The following is a 15,679-nucleotide window of genomic DNA, read 5'->3' as shown; positions in this document are numbered from 1 at the left end:
ATGGGGAGATTGTTGGGTCAATAAAGGTTTATGAAATATGGGCTAGGGATTACTAGATTTCGAGATGGGCTAGGTCACGTTGACCATTGTATAAAGGGTTATAGGTTATCAATTAGGGTTGTTGGTTCACTTGTGCAAATTCAAAATCATCTAGGAGCAATACACTTGTATAAGACGATTTGATAAGTAATCGTATGGAAGTTTGTCTTTGTTCTATCTCTTCTTGTTTCTCTTGATTCATCGTTTCTTGTGTGTTCTCACCGCACTAGATAGGGGTTTATTGACATAATTGTTAAGATTCGATTTAGGGAGTTACACATTTTAGTCTAAATAGTTTTTTTCTTGCCTTTTTAGTCCAAATAGCTTTTTTTGCATGTCATTTTAGTCCTTGACTTTTGTCATTTTTTGCCATTTCATCCACCACCATCACCTCCCACTACCAACCCCATCACAACATTCTATCCTCGCCACCACGTGCCTGCAACACTGTCACCACCCACCCACCACCATCACCACCCACCATTTCCACCACCACCGCCCGCTTTTCCACCACCCTCGTCATCAACCAACATCACCACCATCATCGTAAAACAACAACCAATGCCATCATCTTTGTTGTAGACTGGCACACCACCATCCCTATACCATTGCACCAGTAAAAGAAAAATGTGATTTGACCAAAATGCCCCTAAGTTAAATGACTTTTTTGAATAGAGTTAGTAGGTTGAATGAAAATGACCAAAAATAACAAAAGTCAGGAACTAAAATGGCAAAAAAAAAAAAAAAAAAACTATTTAGACTAATGTGTTATTTTAGGTCAAACCTCAAGGACTAAAATGTCAATTTACTCTTTTCAATATGCACCCGCTAGGGTTTAACCTAGTTACTTAAGTGTAGTTTTTGTTTGGGTTGTTGAAAGTTGTTGGGTTCAGATACAAGTCGGAATTGGGCGACGCTGTTGAAACAAACCCTAAATTCAAGGTTTGATTTCTTCGATTACAGTTGAAAATAAGAAAATTGGATTACAGATACACTTAATTGTATCGTTGAATGGAGAAGGCAAGCTTTAAAGTTGGGCAACTTGCTGAAATGAGAACATTCGAAGACGGATTTCGTTCTGCTTGGTTCCGATGCAAGGTATGTATGTCTTCCATATTCATGACTGGTATACATTCTTTCTAACAATACCAACTACCTACTCTAATTTTGCCACAGATCAATGATATCAAACGCAATGAGAACAAGATTTTGCTAGATTATATCGATTTTGAATTGGAAGGTGAGATCCACATCACATCATTCATTTCGTTTACTTGCTTTTTCTTCTAAGCATCCATTTCTGTAATGGTTTTTTTTTTTTCAGAACCAAGCTGGGTGGAGATTTATCAAATGCCTCCCTATGCCAGGAAGTCCAAGCATTTTAAAAGGCAGCTGATGGTGCGCCCTCAATATCCTGCAATCTATTACAAAGATCAAATGCCACCTCTCAGCTCTATTTCACAAGAATCATCTGTTGTCATTCATGGTAAATGGAAGGTTGGAAATATGGTAGATTGGTTTAAAGACGATTGTTTTTGGTCTGCAAGGGTTGTCAAACTATTGAGCCACGACAAGGTTCAGGTTGGTACCACTACCCATTTATTACCGTACTATTCCTCATATTATCACAAAACAAAAATCTAAGTTCATCGATAGATGGAGGCTCGGCTTTTATATAGATAGTACTACTCATAAGGTGAAAGTAGATAGTTGTGCTACATTGGAAAACCTTGAATAATGTTGATGGTTGTATGATATATTACAACTTGACTTGTTGTTGGATTTAGCTATTCAACTTTGGAAATTGCTCTTGCAAGATCAAATCGTGGCTGCTGCCCGTTGATTTATTATAACAAGTATGTATGTACATGGTATATTATTCACTATAGCATATATATCTCTACTTAAATTTCTGAATATACATCGTATCGTATCTCACTACATCAAAATATTAAAGTTCTGAAAGAAGATTACTTACAAACAAAGACAAAATCTTTCATGGTCCGTTTAGATATTATTCCTTTCATACTCTAGCCAAGTTCTATTACTAGGAGATTACTTATGTCCTTGAAGCAAGTATAACGCGTATGATCTGATATGTTTGTATTGTAGATTGAGTTGCCATTGCCTCCGGTAGGAGAAGGGAAAGAAGGTGAAGAGAGAAAGCTTGAAGCATTATGTAAGGATCTACGCCCATGCTTAGACTGGTCCGAAACAAAAGGATGGACCTTTCATATTGTGGTACCTTTTCTCTCTCTTTCATTCCTTTATTTTTATTATAAATTTTAATGGATTAGGCCTTGTACGTTAGAGGCATACTAATAACCCAATTTTTGTGAGCTGACTTGTTTGATATTGTCGCATTGCCAAAATCAGATAGCGACACATTAGCGCTTCGCTACGCTATTCGTTATAGCGTCCACTATGAGCGCTATTAACAACTGTGGGAGTAGTTTGTTTTCCTAATGTAGATCAGGTTATTCAGATATTCAATAGTGATAAATTCATCATCTGAACTATAACATTCCGTTTGGTTAGGCGATTTGGTGTGGAGACTCGACCAACGGAGGGCAGCCGGCCCTAGCCTTGGGTCGGCTCACATGGTTTATAATTGGCAGTAATTAGGGTTTTAGCTTAGCCAACCCTAATGACTCTATGCAGGCTTGCGCCTAACTTGAGAATTAAGTTTTCTAACCCTAGATTTGTCTCTCTATATATATGATAGCATTGTACTTGTAGCACCCGAATAATATAAGAAACCCTAGTTACAACACACTGGACCCAGGTCAGCCGACCGAACCACTTTAACTCTACGTGTTCTTTTATTGCTTTTGTGTGCATGTGTTGAGTTTCGTGTCTGTTTAATCCCAACACTTTGGATTAAACTTGTTTGTTTTTTAATATTTTCTTTAAACTTGATTTCAAATATTGCTACATGCAGGAGGGTCAGACTTTATGTGATGCAAAACTTATTATTCCGACAAAGCAAGGTAAAAGCAGTTACACTTGTGTTTCTGATTTTTAATCCGATTAACGTTCATATAAACGGGAAGCGATTTTATTTATTTTGTTGGCAGTTGATTATATTTATTATAAAATTTAGTTGAGCAAAGTGTACATATGTTTCAGGCACGGATTTGGAAGTGGAGCATGCAGCTGATGGACCTGCGAATGCCTCTTCCACCACTTGTATACCAACAGAGGGAGATAGAGATAGAGATAGTGCGCAGAATGAAAATGCGAAAATGGATTTGGAAGTGGAGCATGCGGCTGATGGACCTGTGAACGCATCTTCCACCACTCGTATACCAACAGAGGGAGATAGAGATGGTGAGCAGAATGAAAATGCGAAAACGGATTGCGGTTTAGTGGAATCTTCTGAGAGTGTTTCGAGTTTGCGTGTGGAAAAGAGAAAAGCGGCAGAGTTAGCAGCACCAGAGGAGGTTGAAAAAAGAGAGTTGAATATAATGCGTGAAGACACGCTAGAGGCTGCCATGGTTGATCTGGAGGAACTGGTCAACAAAGTCAATTGGTTGCAGAGGCTTATAAAGTCACCTGCTACTACGTCATCATCTTGGAAGTTCGCTTAATATGAACTTGTTGGCTACTTTTAGTAACAAATGCACAATTTAATACTTTTAGTAAATTAGGATGTATTCTCTTCCGGCATCTATTGTGTAGAGCTGAAAGTTATGAAAACTCGATACTTGAAATCTAAGCGGAATTTAGGTCCCAATCTTTATCTTTACATTTCATAAAGGTTTATCATGATGGGTTTATGTTGAATCATATTTAGTTACAAAATATATCCCAAAAGAGGAGTGTGCTTAGATTTTAGACAAGGCATGTTAAAAGATTGATAGAACGCCCCGCTTGCAGTATGCGCATATAATGTATATATGTGTGGGCGCTTAGGGGGCAAAAGTGAAAGTGCACTAATTTTAACGTTATTTTACTAATTTCGTGAAAATAATGTTAAAAGAGGAGGATGGTTGATCATGCATCATATGGTGACGTTGACAGCCGAAAGACAAGGGAGTACATGTACTAATTGGTCTTTGTCTTAATTGCCGAGTGTTGTGTACCTAATGTGTATAACTTGTCTTGATTGGTTAACTAGGATTTAAACTATGAAAACGAGGCTTCAAATATTTTTTTGGGTCGAAATGGGGAAATAACATTTTAGCTGAATTTTTCAGCTTCAGTCCAAATCTTAGACCTTTTTTTTTTTTTTTTTTTTTTTGCAAAAATCATATAAAATCAACCATCTATCCGATTGAGGTTTTTATATACTTTCGGAAAGCTTGACGAGTCTAGTTTCTACAGATTTTTAGAACAATAATCAATACGATCATTAGATGGGTGAAAAATATGAATACGCAGTAGCTGTACAGGTTGTAATAAAACATAATTTCATGTTTGGCAAAAATCTTATAAAAACTCATACGAGTGTCCGCTTGAGGGTTTTGTATATTCTTGGAAACTTTTTTTAGTCTACTTTTACAGTTTCAAAATGTTAAATATTGTAGCTACGGAGAAATTTATGATGATATAGCACTAACGGGTCAATAGACCTTGTATGCTTGTTATCATTTAAAACAAAGACGATTACAGACTAATGACAGGTAGACGAGCAACAAGTTGCGCAAGTATTATATCTTGAATGAATATCATGAAGGAAGATACAGGTATATGTAATTCAATGGACCCATTTATAGTAAGGTGATTTACATTGGAATTAATTGTTTGACTTCAAGGAGGGGGTCAACGGTCCGGCAAGGAAGTCCAACGTCGAATCAATCCTACGGACGAAGGTAAGAGATTCTTACACCCTATTTAATAAATGAAAATATACATTGAATTCATAGATTTATAGAGCAGAATCTTAGTTGTTCAGTTCTCAACATGTTAAGGGGATTAATTACTAGTAGTGTAACATTTGTGTGGTATGTAAGACTGCAAATGACATATAGTTCGGTTGTGACTTATGACATATTAAAAAATCACATAATGGAACTTAATCTTGTTAATAGTTTCATTGTATTTGTTGTAGTTGTAAAATGGTGTATCAGGAGGTTAAATGAATGAATGAAGCTAGGGTGATAAGATTTATTAGACTTTTCTTGTTTAGTTTGTAGTTTCCATGTTGAAATTTTGACTCATTTCAAATTGTAAATGGATTGTGTGAATCAATAAACTAGATTTATGAGCGGAATGTGTCATTAGGACTTACCAAAAATTACATATTTGTATATATCGGGTTTAGATTTGATAACAAGTTGTACATGATCTAGATGCTTTAAAAAAAATACACAACCCTCTGAGGTTATACCTTATGGTCATAAGGTTTGGTTAGTTATATGATGAAGCCGATTGTTATGTACTTTAAAATGACCAAAACACCCTTTTTGCGCATAAATTGATTTCAAGCAGGGCGTATAATACGCCGACCTACCCTGGTGATACGCCCAAATGGGTTGCCTACGTGGCACGTTAGAAAGAACCAAGGTGATGGTGTATCATACGCCTGGTTCTATTGGTTCTAGATATCTAATGATGATTATACGTAATTATACTAAATATTGTATTGTAATGTCTTTGGTAAAATTTCATATAAGATGCTGGACGACGATTAAGTGCTCGGGACAAAACACGACCACTCACCTTGAAGTCGGATTACGTTCCCATGTATGTGTGTCAAGGAATAATTTGGTTATTTGATGGTTTTAAACTAAATTATAAGGTGTCTATAAGGGTTATATTGATATTTAACTTTTAACACCAAATCTTATAATGTTAATAAGATAAGAAAGGGTTATAAGATAAGAAAAAAATCTGGACCTACTTTTTCTAGATTTAAATATAATGTCACCAAGAGCTCATATCGACGGGAAGGTTTGGCACCTCGATGTCGGCCCTTCACCACCTGGGGCTCATAAATTGTCATCACAGACAAATTGAACCGTGTTCCTTCCAAACCTTTATTTCGTCCACGTTATATGGAGTAAGGTAAGAGGATGTTAGAGGAAGATAATAAGAGGCTAGAAAACGAACATGTCAAAGAAGGTATGACGGGTAGAAACAACATGATGTTGGTTTAGTAATTGCTATAGTTGGCTTAAGTTGGATTGTATGTTTCCAGGTAGATGTCACCTCGTTGACACGGCATATGCCATGTCAACTACATGGGCATATATAGTTACTTCTCTGTTATGGTGGTGTTGTCTTTGGCAACGAAAATGAACGTTAGTCAAATTGTTATAATTATCACTGGTCAAATTGTCAGTATAAATGATAGTCAATCAATTGGTAGATTATTAGAATTGAATTTGCCGTTGCAATATATTTACTTTATACATCATGCATATATTCTAATAAATATTGATGTATAAGTGTCTTTGTTTTTCGTTAGAAAAAGTATTATAGTATAGGGACTAGATGTGTAATATGGTGTTGTATGTAAATACACACCTCATGTAACCCTAATTGCACAATTACAATCTAGTACAATTCTGATTACAAAGTTTAACTTCGTATCAGAGCCTTGTAGCCAACCACCGGAGGGGCGGCTGGCCACCGCCGCTGCCCTACCACCACAAAACCTGCGCACGGTCTTTCTCTTCTATCCTTCTGCCGCCCTTAACTACGACAAAACCAACATCACCACTACTGCTTCCACCCATGGAGAAACCCTAGCCACCACCACACATACCATCGTTTTACACTAAAGCCGACAACCACCCAATTCATAACAACCACAACTCAGTCACTGCTGTCGTCGCTAACCCTAACCCTAGCCGTAGCCGTTGTCATCAGCCATCATCACTAGCCACCGTCATCACCATGAGACCCTAGCTTCATCAATCGTCACTGATACAAATAAGCAGTCGTTGCTACTATAAACAACCATACCTCCCAGCGCTTAGGGTTGCAGAAATAACCTGCAACAATCAAAAATTCACATGTATAACTGGCGAGTGTATTTTCTCAATTTATTGAAAGTAAAATCTACATTAAGGAAAGAGAAACGGAGATAAAAAGTGAGGGACCTCAATTTCAAAAAGGAAACTTAAGATAGTGTTACTTTCACAAAATGGTATGCTATTTGCATGGAATAGGAATGCAGATTCCATTTCTTATGTCATTTGTTCCAACAAAATAAGGAATTAGAATTGAACAATAGCATAAGGAACGAAATCTACATTCCAATTCTATTGAGATTCCATTCCATTATGTGAAACAAACATGCCTACAATTCCAAATTAGATTTCAATTCCTATGCAAATTCCAATTCCACTTCTATTACATTCCACGAAACGAATGCTATCTAAGAGTCCTCTATGGACAAGTGAAAAGTTTAGACATCAGAAGTATTTGTGATATTAAGCTTTAAGAACTCTAGCTCCATCTCCAAACTAGTCCTCTTTCTCTTCTCATTCTCCAACTCCAATTTTAGCTTTTCAATCACTTGCATTAGCTTCTCTTCTTTGCCACCGAATTCACCACCGCCGCCGCTAGTCTCTTCGGCTCCAACCACCGCGAGCATATATATCACCTTCTCTCTTTGATCATCCAAACTCCTTTTCAATGTCATCAAACTCCCCATCACAACCTCCTTATCAACACAACTCCCACCACCAATACACACTTCTCCCTCACTACCATCTGTTACATTACTACGCGAACTCCCTTCATTTTCAGACACAACACTTTCACCTGAAAATGCAACTTGTTTCGCCGTTTCCTCGTCTCCACAACTTGTGTTCGTGGATGGACCTACATGAAAGGCGCAATATTCATCTATATAAATTTATAAAAACAACAATATAAAGACAATAAAAATTTTTAATAAAAAGGCATCCCTTGAAAAACTTTGATTTTTTAAATGGGTAATTTTAAAAGAGTGATTACATTACATTGTATTATCTTAGAAACTTTTACACATAAACTTGCCACTTTGCAAGGGCGCATCTCCCATTTTCAGTTTTTCTCTATTAAGTTGTAATATATTATACTTCCAAAATTTAAATACACAATTTTGTTTTTTCCATGTTCGGATATAAACTTTTGTTGAAAAGCGAGTTATATTCAAAGTAGGTATTTTCTGATGTTACAAAACCGTAAAATAGGTTATTTTTTTTCCATGTTCGGATATAAACTTTTATTGAAAACCGAGTTATTTTCAAAGTAGGTATTTTCTGATGTTACAAAACCGTAAAATAGGTTAGTTTTTTCCATGTTCGGATATAAACTTCTATTGAAAACCGAGTTATATTCTATTTTCTGATGTTACACCGAAAAATATGTTATTTTAAATACAAACAATAAAACAAAACATATGTTTAGAATAAATCATACCACTTATGGAGTCCACAAGAGGAAACACAGGACCATGCTGACAAGCATCCAAACTGAAGTTCCATCCACTAATCCTCCTGTGTTTCTTCACATTACTACCTATCAAACCCTCTTCTTCATCATCATCATCTTCATCCTCATGTTCCTTACTCATTGATCCACTCCTTTGAACCTTAGTTTCCTTGAACCTAAACTCAACAGAAGGTAATCCATGCAGCAAATTCTTGACAAGAAAATCACAACCTTTACAGTTCTTGAACAAGTAATGCTTCAAAAGTTTTGCGGCAGTAGGCCGTCTACAAGGATCTTGTTCAAGACACAATCCTACCATCTCCTTGAAATACTTTGACAACTTTGATTTCTTCCCCTTTTCTTCTTCTTTCTGGTACTCGGAAAATCGCATCCCTCTTGTGATCTTCATCACTAAAGACTCCGAAAACGGAAGGTGGGACAAGGGAGGTCTCCCGTGTGCTAATTCAAGTGCAGTTATTCCAAATGACCATATATCAGCTTTGTAGCTATACCCATTATGTGAATGTATAACTTCTGGCGCCATCCAGTAAGGCGTACCAGTGATTTCGTTGAGGTTAAGACAACGAGAGCTTGTTTCGTAAACGGAAGCTGAAACACCGAAATCTGCCAGCTTGATTGAGCCGTTGGAGTCCATTAAAATGTTCCCAGCCTTGATGTCTCTATGCAGATGGCCTTGATCATGAAGATAACACAAACCCATAAGTGTTTCTTTGAGAATTATGGAAATACAATTCTCAGAAATGCCATTAGGGAAAGAAGAGGCCATGATGGATTGGAGAGAGCCTGCAGACATGAAGGGCATGACCACCCATAGACGAGGGCCAACGGTGAAGGAGCAGTGGGCTTTGAGAACGTTGGGGTGCGATAAAAGGGACATGGTTTTAGCTTCACGACGGATGTTATCGAAATCACCGGTGGTTGATCGGTCAAGATCAATGGATTTGATGGCAACCACGGTGGAGGTGGTGGTGCATAAGGCTTTGTAGACGATGGCACTGCATCCTCTACCGATTTCATCCAGGATTTGGTAACCGTTGGGGTTGAGTGGGTAGTGGGATCTTTTGGTTTTTGGATCATGCTCATCATCGTGAGCCATTGCACAGATTAATGTGAACTTGTGCTTTGGTTTGGTGTGGGGTTTAATTTGGAGAGAAAAAGTAAAGGAGGGTTGAATTGAAGCGGTTTTCTTGTGATTGATAGTGAGTGAGTGAGGGAGGCAGTGAGATGACTCATGTGATCATGCAACTGTTCCTGCAACGACAACCATACAAGGTTGGGTAAACCACCCCTTAGTCAAATACCCAAGTACTCAGTAAGTTAAACCGGTTAATAGAATTTTGTCACCTCAAAACTATTTAAAGTACTCAATTTTTGGATGCGCACCTTACCCAAGTATCTAAGTGTTCACTACCTTTAAAAAAAATTACAAAACCTAAATATTTAGATAAAAAAGAAAATACAATGATTAAAAAAAAAACTAAATTAACTTAAACAGAAAAGGACACCCACCTAGCTCAACCCGCATACAACGAGCTTTTGAATTCGGCTCGGCTCAGCTCAGCTCTTCTACACCCTTGGTTGCAAACTTGTATTTTCAAACTTCCCGAAAAAAAAAAAAAACATAGGGGTCAAAATGTAACGTTCGTTTTATAAATGCATCCTTTTGTAGGAAATAAAATAGATGTAAGAACGTGGGTATGGTGGGGCTTGGGTTAGGGGCATGAGGTGACACGTGGAGTTCGAGCCCCCTCACCGGTGAGTGACGTGTCCGTGGGGTATGGCGGGGCTTGGGTTGGGGCGTGGCTTGGCAGTTTATTAAAAAAAAACGAATAGGACATGGCCAACAAAGCGAATAGGAGCCCACCACATAGGATCGCTAGCCCGCCCCACGCCCGACTTCAAACTCCCGCCCCTTGGGCCACGCCCCAACCCAAGACCCCGGGGTGGTGGCTTGCGCGTTTTCATCCAACCCACACTCCCAACCCAAGCCCCATACCCCATAGTCTAATCGTTGAATATCAAGAAAAAACCCACAGTTTTATGCCATGCAACATCCCACTGAGGAACCCGTGGATAACTCGTGAACTCTTGCTTAGAATTGATACCAAACAATCAAAGTCTCCAAGATCAAACACAATAGGATCACAAAGTAGAAAAACTAATACATATTTACATAAGTGACCCATAAGTTTATGTGAGAAATGTTTATGTTACAAATACTAAATAGAAACAAACTAATACATATTTACTTAAGTGACCCATAAGTTTATGTGAGAATTGAGATGGTTTCCTTATATAGATAACTAGTTTTTGCCCCGCCCGCGTTGCGGGGCAATAAGCCGAATATTTCTCTCGTATAATATGTATGTCTGTGTTTCGTTTACTTGTACATACTACTCATAACACGATCTAAAAAAAAAAAATAAATCGAGTCAACCAATTAAAACAAAACCACTACCATACTTTTACTAAAAAAACGATGGAAAGACTATAATTTTAAACTGGGAGCAAAATTGTAATTTTTTCAGGACAATGAGCATGTACCAGGTTACTTATGCCCGCCCGCATTACAGGGCGTTAAATTGAATATTTCTTAGTTTCATAACATGTATGCATGTATTTAGGTTACTTGTACATACTACTTATAACACGATCTAAAAAAAAACATTGACACAACCAATTAAACCAAAACACTACCATAGTTTTGCTAAAAAAATTAAAACGATGACAGGTCTGTAATTTTTAGCTGGGGGTAAAATACTAATTTGTCAGGACCAATGAGCGAGTGTTAGACTACTGCTTGAGTCAACCAAGCAAAATAAAACATTACTATAGTTTTGTAAAAAAAGAAAAAAAAAAGTAAAATGATGGCAAGATCACAATTTTTAACTGGGGTAGAAATCGTAATTTTTGAAATGAGAACAAAATCATAATTTTGAACAGATGGCAAAGTCGTAATTATATTTTGAATTGGGGCGAAATCATAATTTTAAACTGAGGGTGAAATCATAATTTTGAGCTAGGGGAAAAACATAATTTTATTTTGACCTGTGGGCAAAAACGTAATTTTGAGTTGAGGGCAAAATCGTAATTTTGAGCTAGGGGCAAAAACATAATTTAATTTTAAACCGGGGGTAAAAACGTAATTTTAAAAGGAGGGCGAAACTGTAATTTTAAACTGGGAATAAAAAAATGGGTTTTTGAACTAAGGGCAAAATCGTAATTTTGAGCTAGGGGAAAATTATAATTTTATTTTGAACTGAGGGTAAAAACGTAATTTTAAACGAAGAACGAAACCGTAATTTTTAACTGGGAATAAAATTAAATTAAAAATGAGTTGGTTCAATAGGGAAGTGTCAGGTAAGCTGCGTGTCCCTCATCTTGAAAATGTATATGTAGTAAACTAGATTTTGCTCCGCCCGCGTTGCGGGGCATTAAGCCAAATATTTCACTCTCATAACATGTACGTCTGTGTTTCAGCTACTTGTACATACTGCTTATAACACGATTTCAAAAAAAAATTACATCGAGTCAACCAACTAAAACAAAACATTACCATACTTTTACTAAAAAAAACTAAAACGATTGATATACTATGATTAAACTTGAAGCAAAACAAATAAGCGTGTGTCAGGCGGTCAACCAATTAAAACAAAACACTACCATAGTTTTGTTAAAAAAATTAAAACAATGGTATGACTATAAGTTTACATTGGGGGCAAATTTGTAATTTAACAGGGGTAAAACGGTGTCAAAACTGTAAATTTGATCTGAGGAAAAATCGTAATTTGACTGTTAGAGGAAAAAACAAAACCAATATCAAAACTGTAAATTTAAATAGGGTAAATTCGTAATTTGTCTGGACCAATAAAAAATTGTCAGACAGCTATTTGACACTATTAGTCTCTATTAAATAACTAACTTAAAAAGAAAAAAAGAGCTAATTGCTTGCTGCCATTCTGGCCAATCACACAACTCAACTATATGTAGTTTAATTTAATTTAATTTAATTTAATTTATTTTAATATTTGAGTTGGAGTTGGAGATAAATGGGCCTGCTATGTAGCGTTTTGTTTGGGAACGTGGGCTTACCGTCTTTATTTTTGTGGGTTGCTTTTGGTTAGGTTATGGTAGGAGTATATTGGGCCCAATTTATATGAATAATTGGGGGAAGAGAACAAATGTTGGAACTTATATTGGATAATGTTTATTAGCAAACGAGCCTAGATGTTAATTGTAGTGTTATATATATATATATATATATATATATATATATATATATATATATATATATATATATATATATATATATATAAGGGGCCGCTAGAATGAGAACCACCTCGAGTTGTAAGAACCGCGAGAACTACTTGATCCGGGGCGAGGTGCACCAATTTTTTTTTCAAAAACGTAGATGCATGTATTATAAACACATTCGTATAAAAAATGCCGTGCGTGTAGTTTTTTACACCACAAGTTTGTGGTTTACGAGTTCCGTAAATTTACGGAACTCGTAAACCACAAACTTGTGGTGTAAAAAACTACATGCACGGTATTACAGGGCGTTAAATGGACCAACACTTCTACAAAATCGATACATCTTTAAAAACTTGTTTCTAATTGGTTACAATTTCTACAAACTTGTACCAGTTAGAAACAAGATCGATACATCTTTAAAAACTACAAAATCATTCGGGTTGAATGGACTTCGCTTAAATTAGGAAACAAATTAGATTTTGTAGAAATTGTACCAGTTAGAAACAAGATCGATACATCTTTATCCCATTGAAATTCGTTCATTGATAAATATGCTATACTTGTTCCAAAAACAAAAAAAAAAAGCCGTAAAAACCGAACCGAACCATTGCTAAAACCGAAAAACCTGAACAAGATCTGCAAAAGTTTATGAGAATGTCACGATTTTATAGATTTTCCTTAGTATTTCATCTTGTAAGTTTGCGAGACAATTTGATAAGTAAAAGATACCTGAACAGGATCTGCAAAAGTTTCAGCGGGCTCTTGTTCAAGACCCATATCTACGACCCGTTTTTCAGCACGAGGTGGTTCAGGGGTCATGGACTTAGGGGTCACAGGGTCAACTTTCACAACAGGAGCAACAAAGTCCGCAACTATAATCTCTTCATCTTTTCCGTTTGGTTTAGATTGCGGTTGTTGTTGATAAAAGACTTTCGAAATCACATACTCGCCTTCCTTCTCATCTTCTCCAGTTCCCAAATGATATTGGTGCATAACCCAATTTGTTTTTTCCGCTTTCCCGCCATTTACCTGACTTACGTAAAGAACCATAATTTTCTTACACCCCTGTTGAACCCCGTCTAACACAACGGGGTTTGTTCGACCCGTTTTGTGCCAGCGAAAGTCCCTGAAATCATCACCGTGTATCTTACGGCGTTTCCTAGTTACAGTATTATACGTTTTGATTGCTCTGTGAAAAAAGTGAGATACACTTCCATCTTGTTGGACACCTAAAACAAAATAAAAAAGACTCATATAACAAAAAATGTGTGTCATTGTATATGAGAAAATATGAACATTTATAAGTACCTGGCAACTTTTGAGGATGAGTGTAACAGATTCCGTCATCTTCATCGACCGTCGAAATAAACTCATCGATAAAAGGGTGAGGCTAGAAACCTCGTGCACCGCTTTTAGCAAGTAAATGCCACATAACTTCTTGATCCAGCGGGTCAAATTTAACCCCTCGGTGCAACCCCGACCAGGCTTGATTAACCTAGAAACATGAATGTTAGGCCCCGAAAGAAATAAAGAACATTGTAATAATGTAGGAATGTAACAAAGAGAAATTTACATCACTGTTGTCGACTATATGGTGACAGTTTGGGCATGCTTTGGTGGGATTACTTTTCCATATGATATTTTCAGGATCACATGCACCAGAGGCACTTTTGATCTTAGAAGCAAATTGGTTGCTATCCACCAACCATGATTGCATTTGATACAGAGAGTGAGTCACAAAATGGTATCATTTATGACTGTATTTTTGTGTAACTCTTGATGTAATAACTATCAAAATGGAGGCATATATGACCATTAAAGAGTTCACCAACACAAAAAGAAGAAAACTCGGCAAAGGTGATGAATCAATGTGGTAAAGAGTAACATCGTAGATAAAAGTCAATGGCCTCAATATATGCAATGATGACAATGAGAAGCATTCTTCTAACAAATGCCCCAAACGCTACCAAGATGTTTACAAATACTTAAAAAACACTCTTTGGAACCCAATCAAGTGTATTTCTTGAATGTTATTGTTACGAATGCATTTAATCAAGTGCTTATCTCGACATGTATCAAAACCACCCCTAGCTGGAAAACATTAACAAACAAATACATATAGCCTCAAAAGATAAACCTTTCTACATGATACCAAAAAAAAGTTGACAGTAACAATAACAATACGAGCCACTAAAATACATCCTATCAATACTTTAAAAGCTTGATCAACCACTCTCATTTGTAAAAAAGGAACATTTTAGATCCCTCTTGGTCTCTTTGATCTAAAGGGTATCATACATTTGACCTTTTACATCACATACATAATTAAACTATAACCCTAAGCTTTCCATTAACCAAATAAACAAACAAGATCCAAAAAACCCCCAAATTTCATCAAAATTTTTAGGGTTTTTCCAGCAACAAAAAAAAACACACTTCATTAAATGAACTGAAAGAATCTTTCTAAACTGGGTTTTTGTCAACGCCTCAAAATGTCACACCCCCAAAAAAATCCACATGCGGAGTATCACCGCTTGGAGGCGTGACTGACCAGGATCAAGCCACCAATCATATTGAACAATACAATTAAATATTTAAAACCGAACGCAATATAATTGGTGTCTTAAAATAAACCAAACATGTCTAAGAAATCAGCGGAAGCATAGTAATGTTTAAATAACCAACACATAGTTTAAAGTTCAAAGGTTTAAGTATGGAACATAACAGTCCATAATCCCACAACGACCGCTCCTCCCTATGCAAGCTCCATAAGCACCTAACGACCTGCAAGGCATGTAACAACGAGTCAACAACAAAGTTGAGCGAGTTCACAGTGGGTTGTTTAGTTTTACCAGTTTGCTTTGAAATCATAAGTTGTTTCGTGTACCACGAGTTAACCAGTTCTTTTGTTTCCCAAACCATAACCATAATCAGTGGGGGGCTTCCCCTGTGAACCACTAGACCGTACTATATCGACTACTAACGAAATATAAGT

At 36.7% G+C, this 15,679-nt stretch overlaps 2 protein-coding genes and 1 pseudogene across 2 annotated transcripts; 1 reads left to right on the top strand and 2 right to left on the bottom strand.

The window, feature by feature from the left end:
• The first annotated feature begins 904 nt into the window (after nucleotides 1-904).
• Nucleotides 905-3,787, top strand: LOC110896193. Its single transcript, XM_022143654.2, has 6 exons — nucleotides 905-1,137; nucleotides 1,216-1,279; nucleotides 1,364-1,620; nucleotides 2,152-2,280; nucleotides 2,981-3,029; nucleotides 3,169-3,787. The coding sequence occupies exons 1-6, from the start codon at nucleotides 1,051-1,053 to the stop codon at nucleotides 3,627-3,629; spliced, it is 1,047 nt and encodes a 348-aa protein (XP_021999346.1). The 5' UTR covers nucleotides 905-1,050; the 3' UTR covers nucleotides 3,630-3,787.
• A 2,547-nt stretch (nucleotides 3,788-6,334) lies between these two features.
• On the bottom strand, nucleotides 6,335-9,615 carry LOC110896194 (serine/threonine-protein kinase BLUS1). Its single transcript, XM_022143655.2, has 2 exons — nucleotides 8,398-9,615; nucleotides 6,335-7,815 (listed from the first exon to the last, which is right to left on the bottom strand). The coding sequence occupies exons 1-2, from the start codon at nucleotides 9,524-9,526 to the stop codon at nucleotides 7,397-7,399; spliced, it is 1,548 nt and encodes a 515-aa protein (XP_021999347.1). The 5' UTR covers nucleotides 9,527-9,615; the 3' UTR covers nucleotides 6,335-7,396.
• Nucleotides 9,616-13,107: 3,492 nt separating this feature from the next.
• On the bottom strand, nucleotides 13,108-14,401 carry LOC110893657 (annotated as a pseudogene).
• Between the last annotated feature and the right edge of the window lie 1,278 nt (nucleotides 14,402-15,679).

Source organism: Helianthus annuus, chromosome 12 (genome assembly GCF_002127325.2).
Source record: "Helianthus annuus cultivar XRQ/B chromosome 12, HanXRQr2.0-SUNRISE, whole genome shotgun sequence".
NCBI classification, from domain to species: Eukaryota; Viridiplantae; Streptophyta; class Magnoliopsida; order Asterales; family Asteraceae; genus Helianthus; species Helianthus annuus.
Note: the sequence above shows the minus strand (reverse complement) of the source record. Positions and strands in the feature narration are given on the sequence as shown.

Excerpts from the sequence above, each read along its gene's own strand:
- LOC110896194 (XM_022143655.2), bottom strand. The coding sequence starts at position 9,526 with ATGGCTCACGATGATGAGCATGATCCAAAAACCAAAAGATCCCACTAC. Across the intron at positions 7,816-8,397 it reads TCTTGTGGACTCCATAAGTG|GTCCATCCACGAACACAAGT; the intron begins GTATGATTTATT and ends CCTTTCATGTAG.
- LOC110896193 (XM_022143654.2), top strand. The coding sequence starts at position 1,051 with ATGGAGAAGGCAAGCTTTAAAGTTGGGCAACTTGCTGAAATGAGAACA. Across the intron at positions 1,621-2,151 it reads TGAGCCACGACAAGGTTCAG|ATTGAGTTGCCATTGCCTCC; the intron begins GTTGGTACCACT and ends TTTGTATTGTAG. Across the intron at positions 2,281-2,980 it reads GATGGACCTTTCATATTGTG|GAGGGTCAGACTTTATGTGA; the intron begins GTACCTTTTCTC and ends TGCTACATGCAG.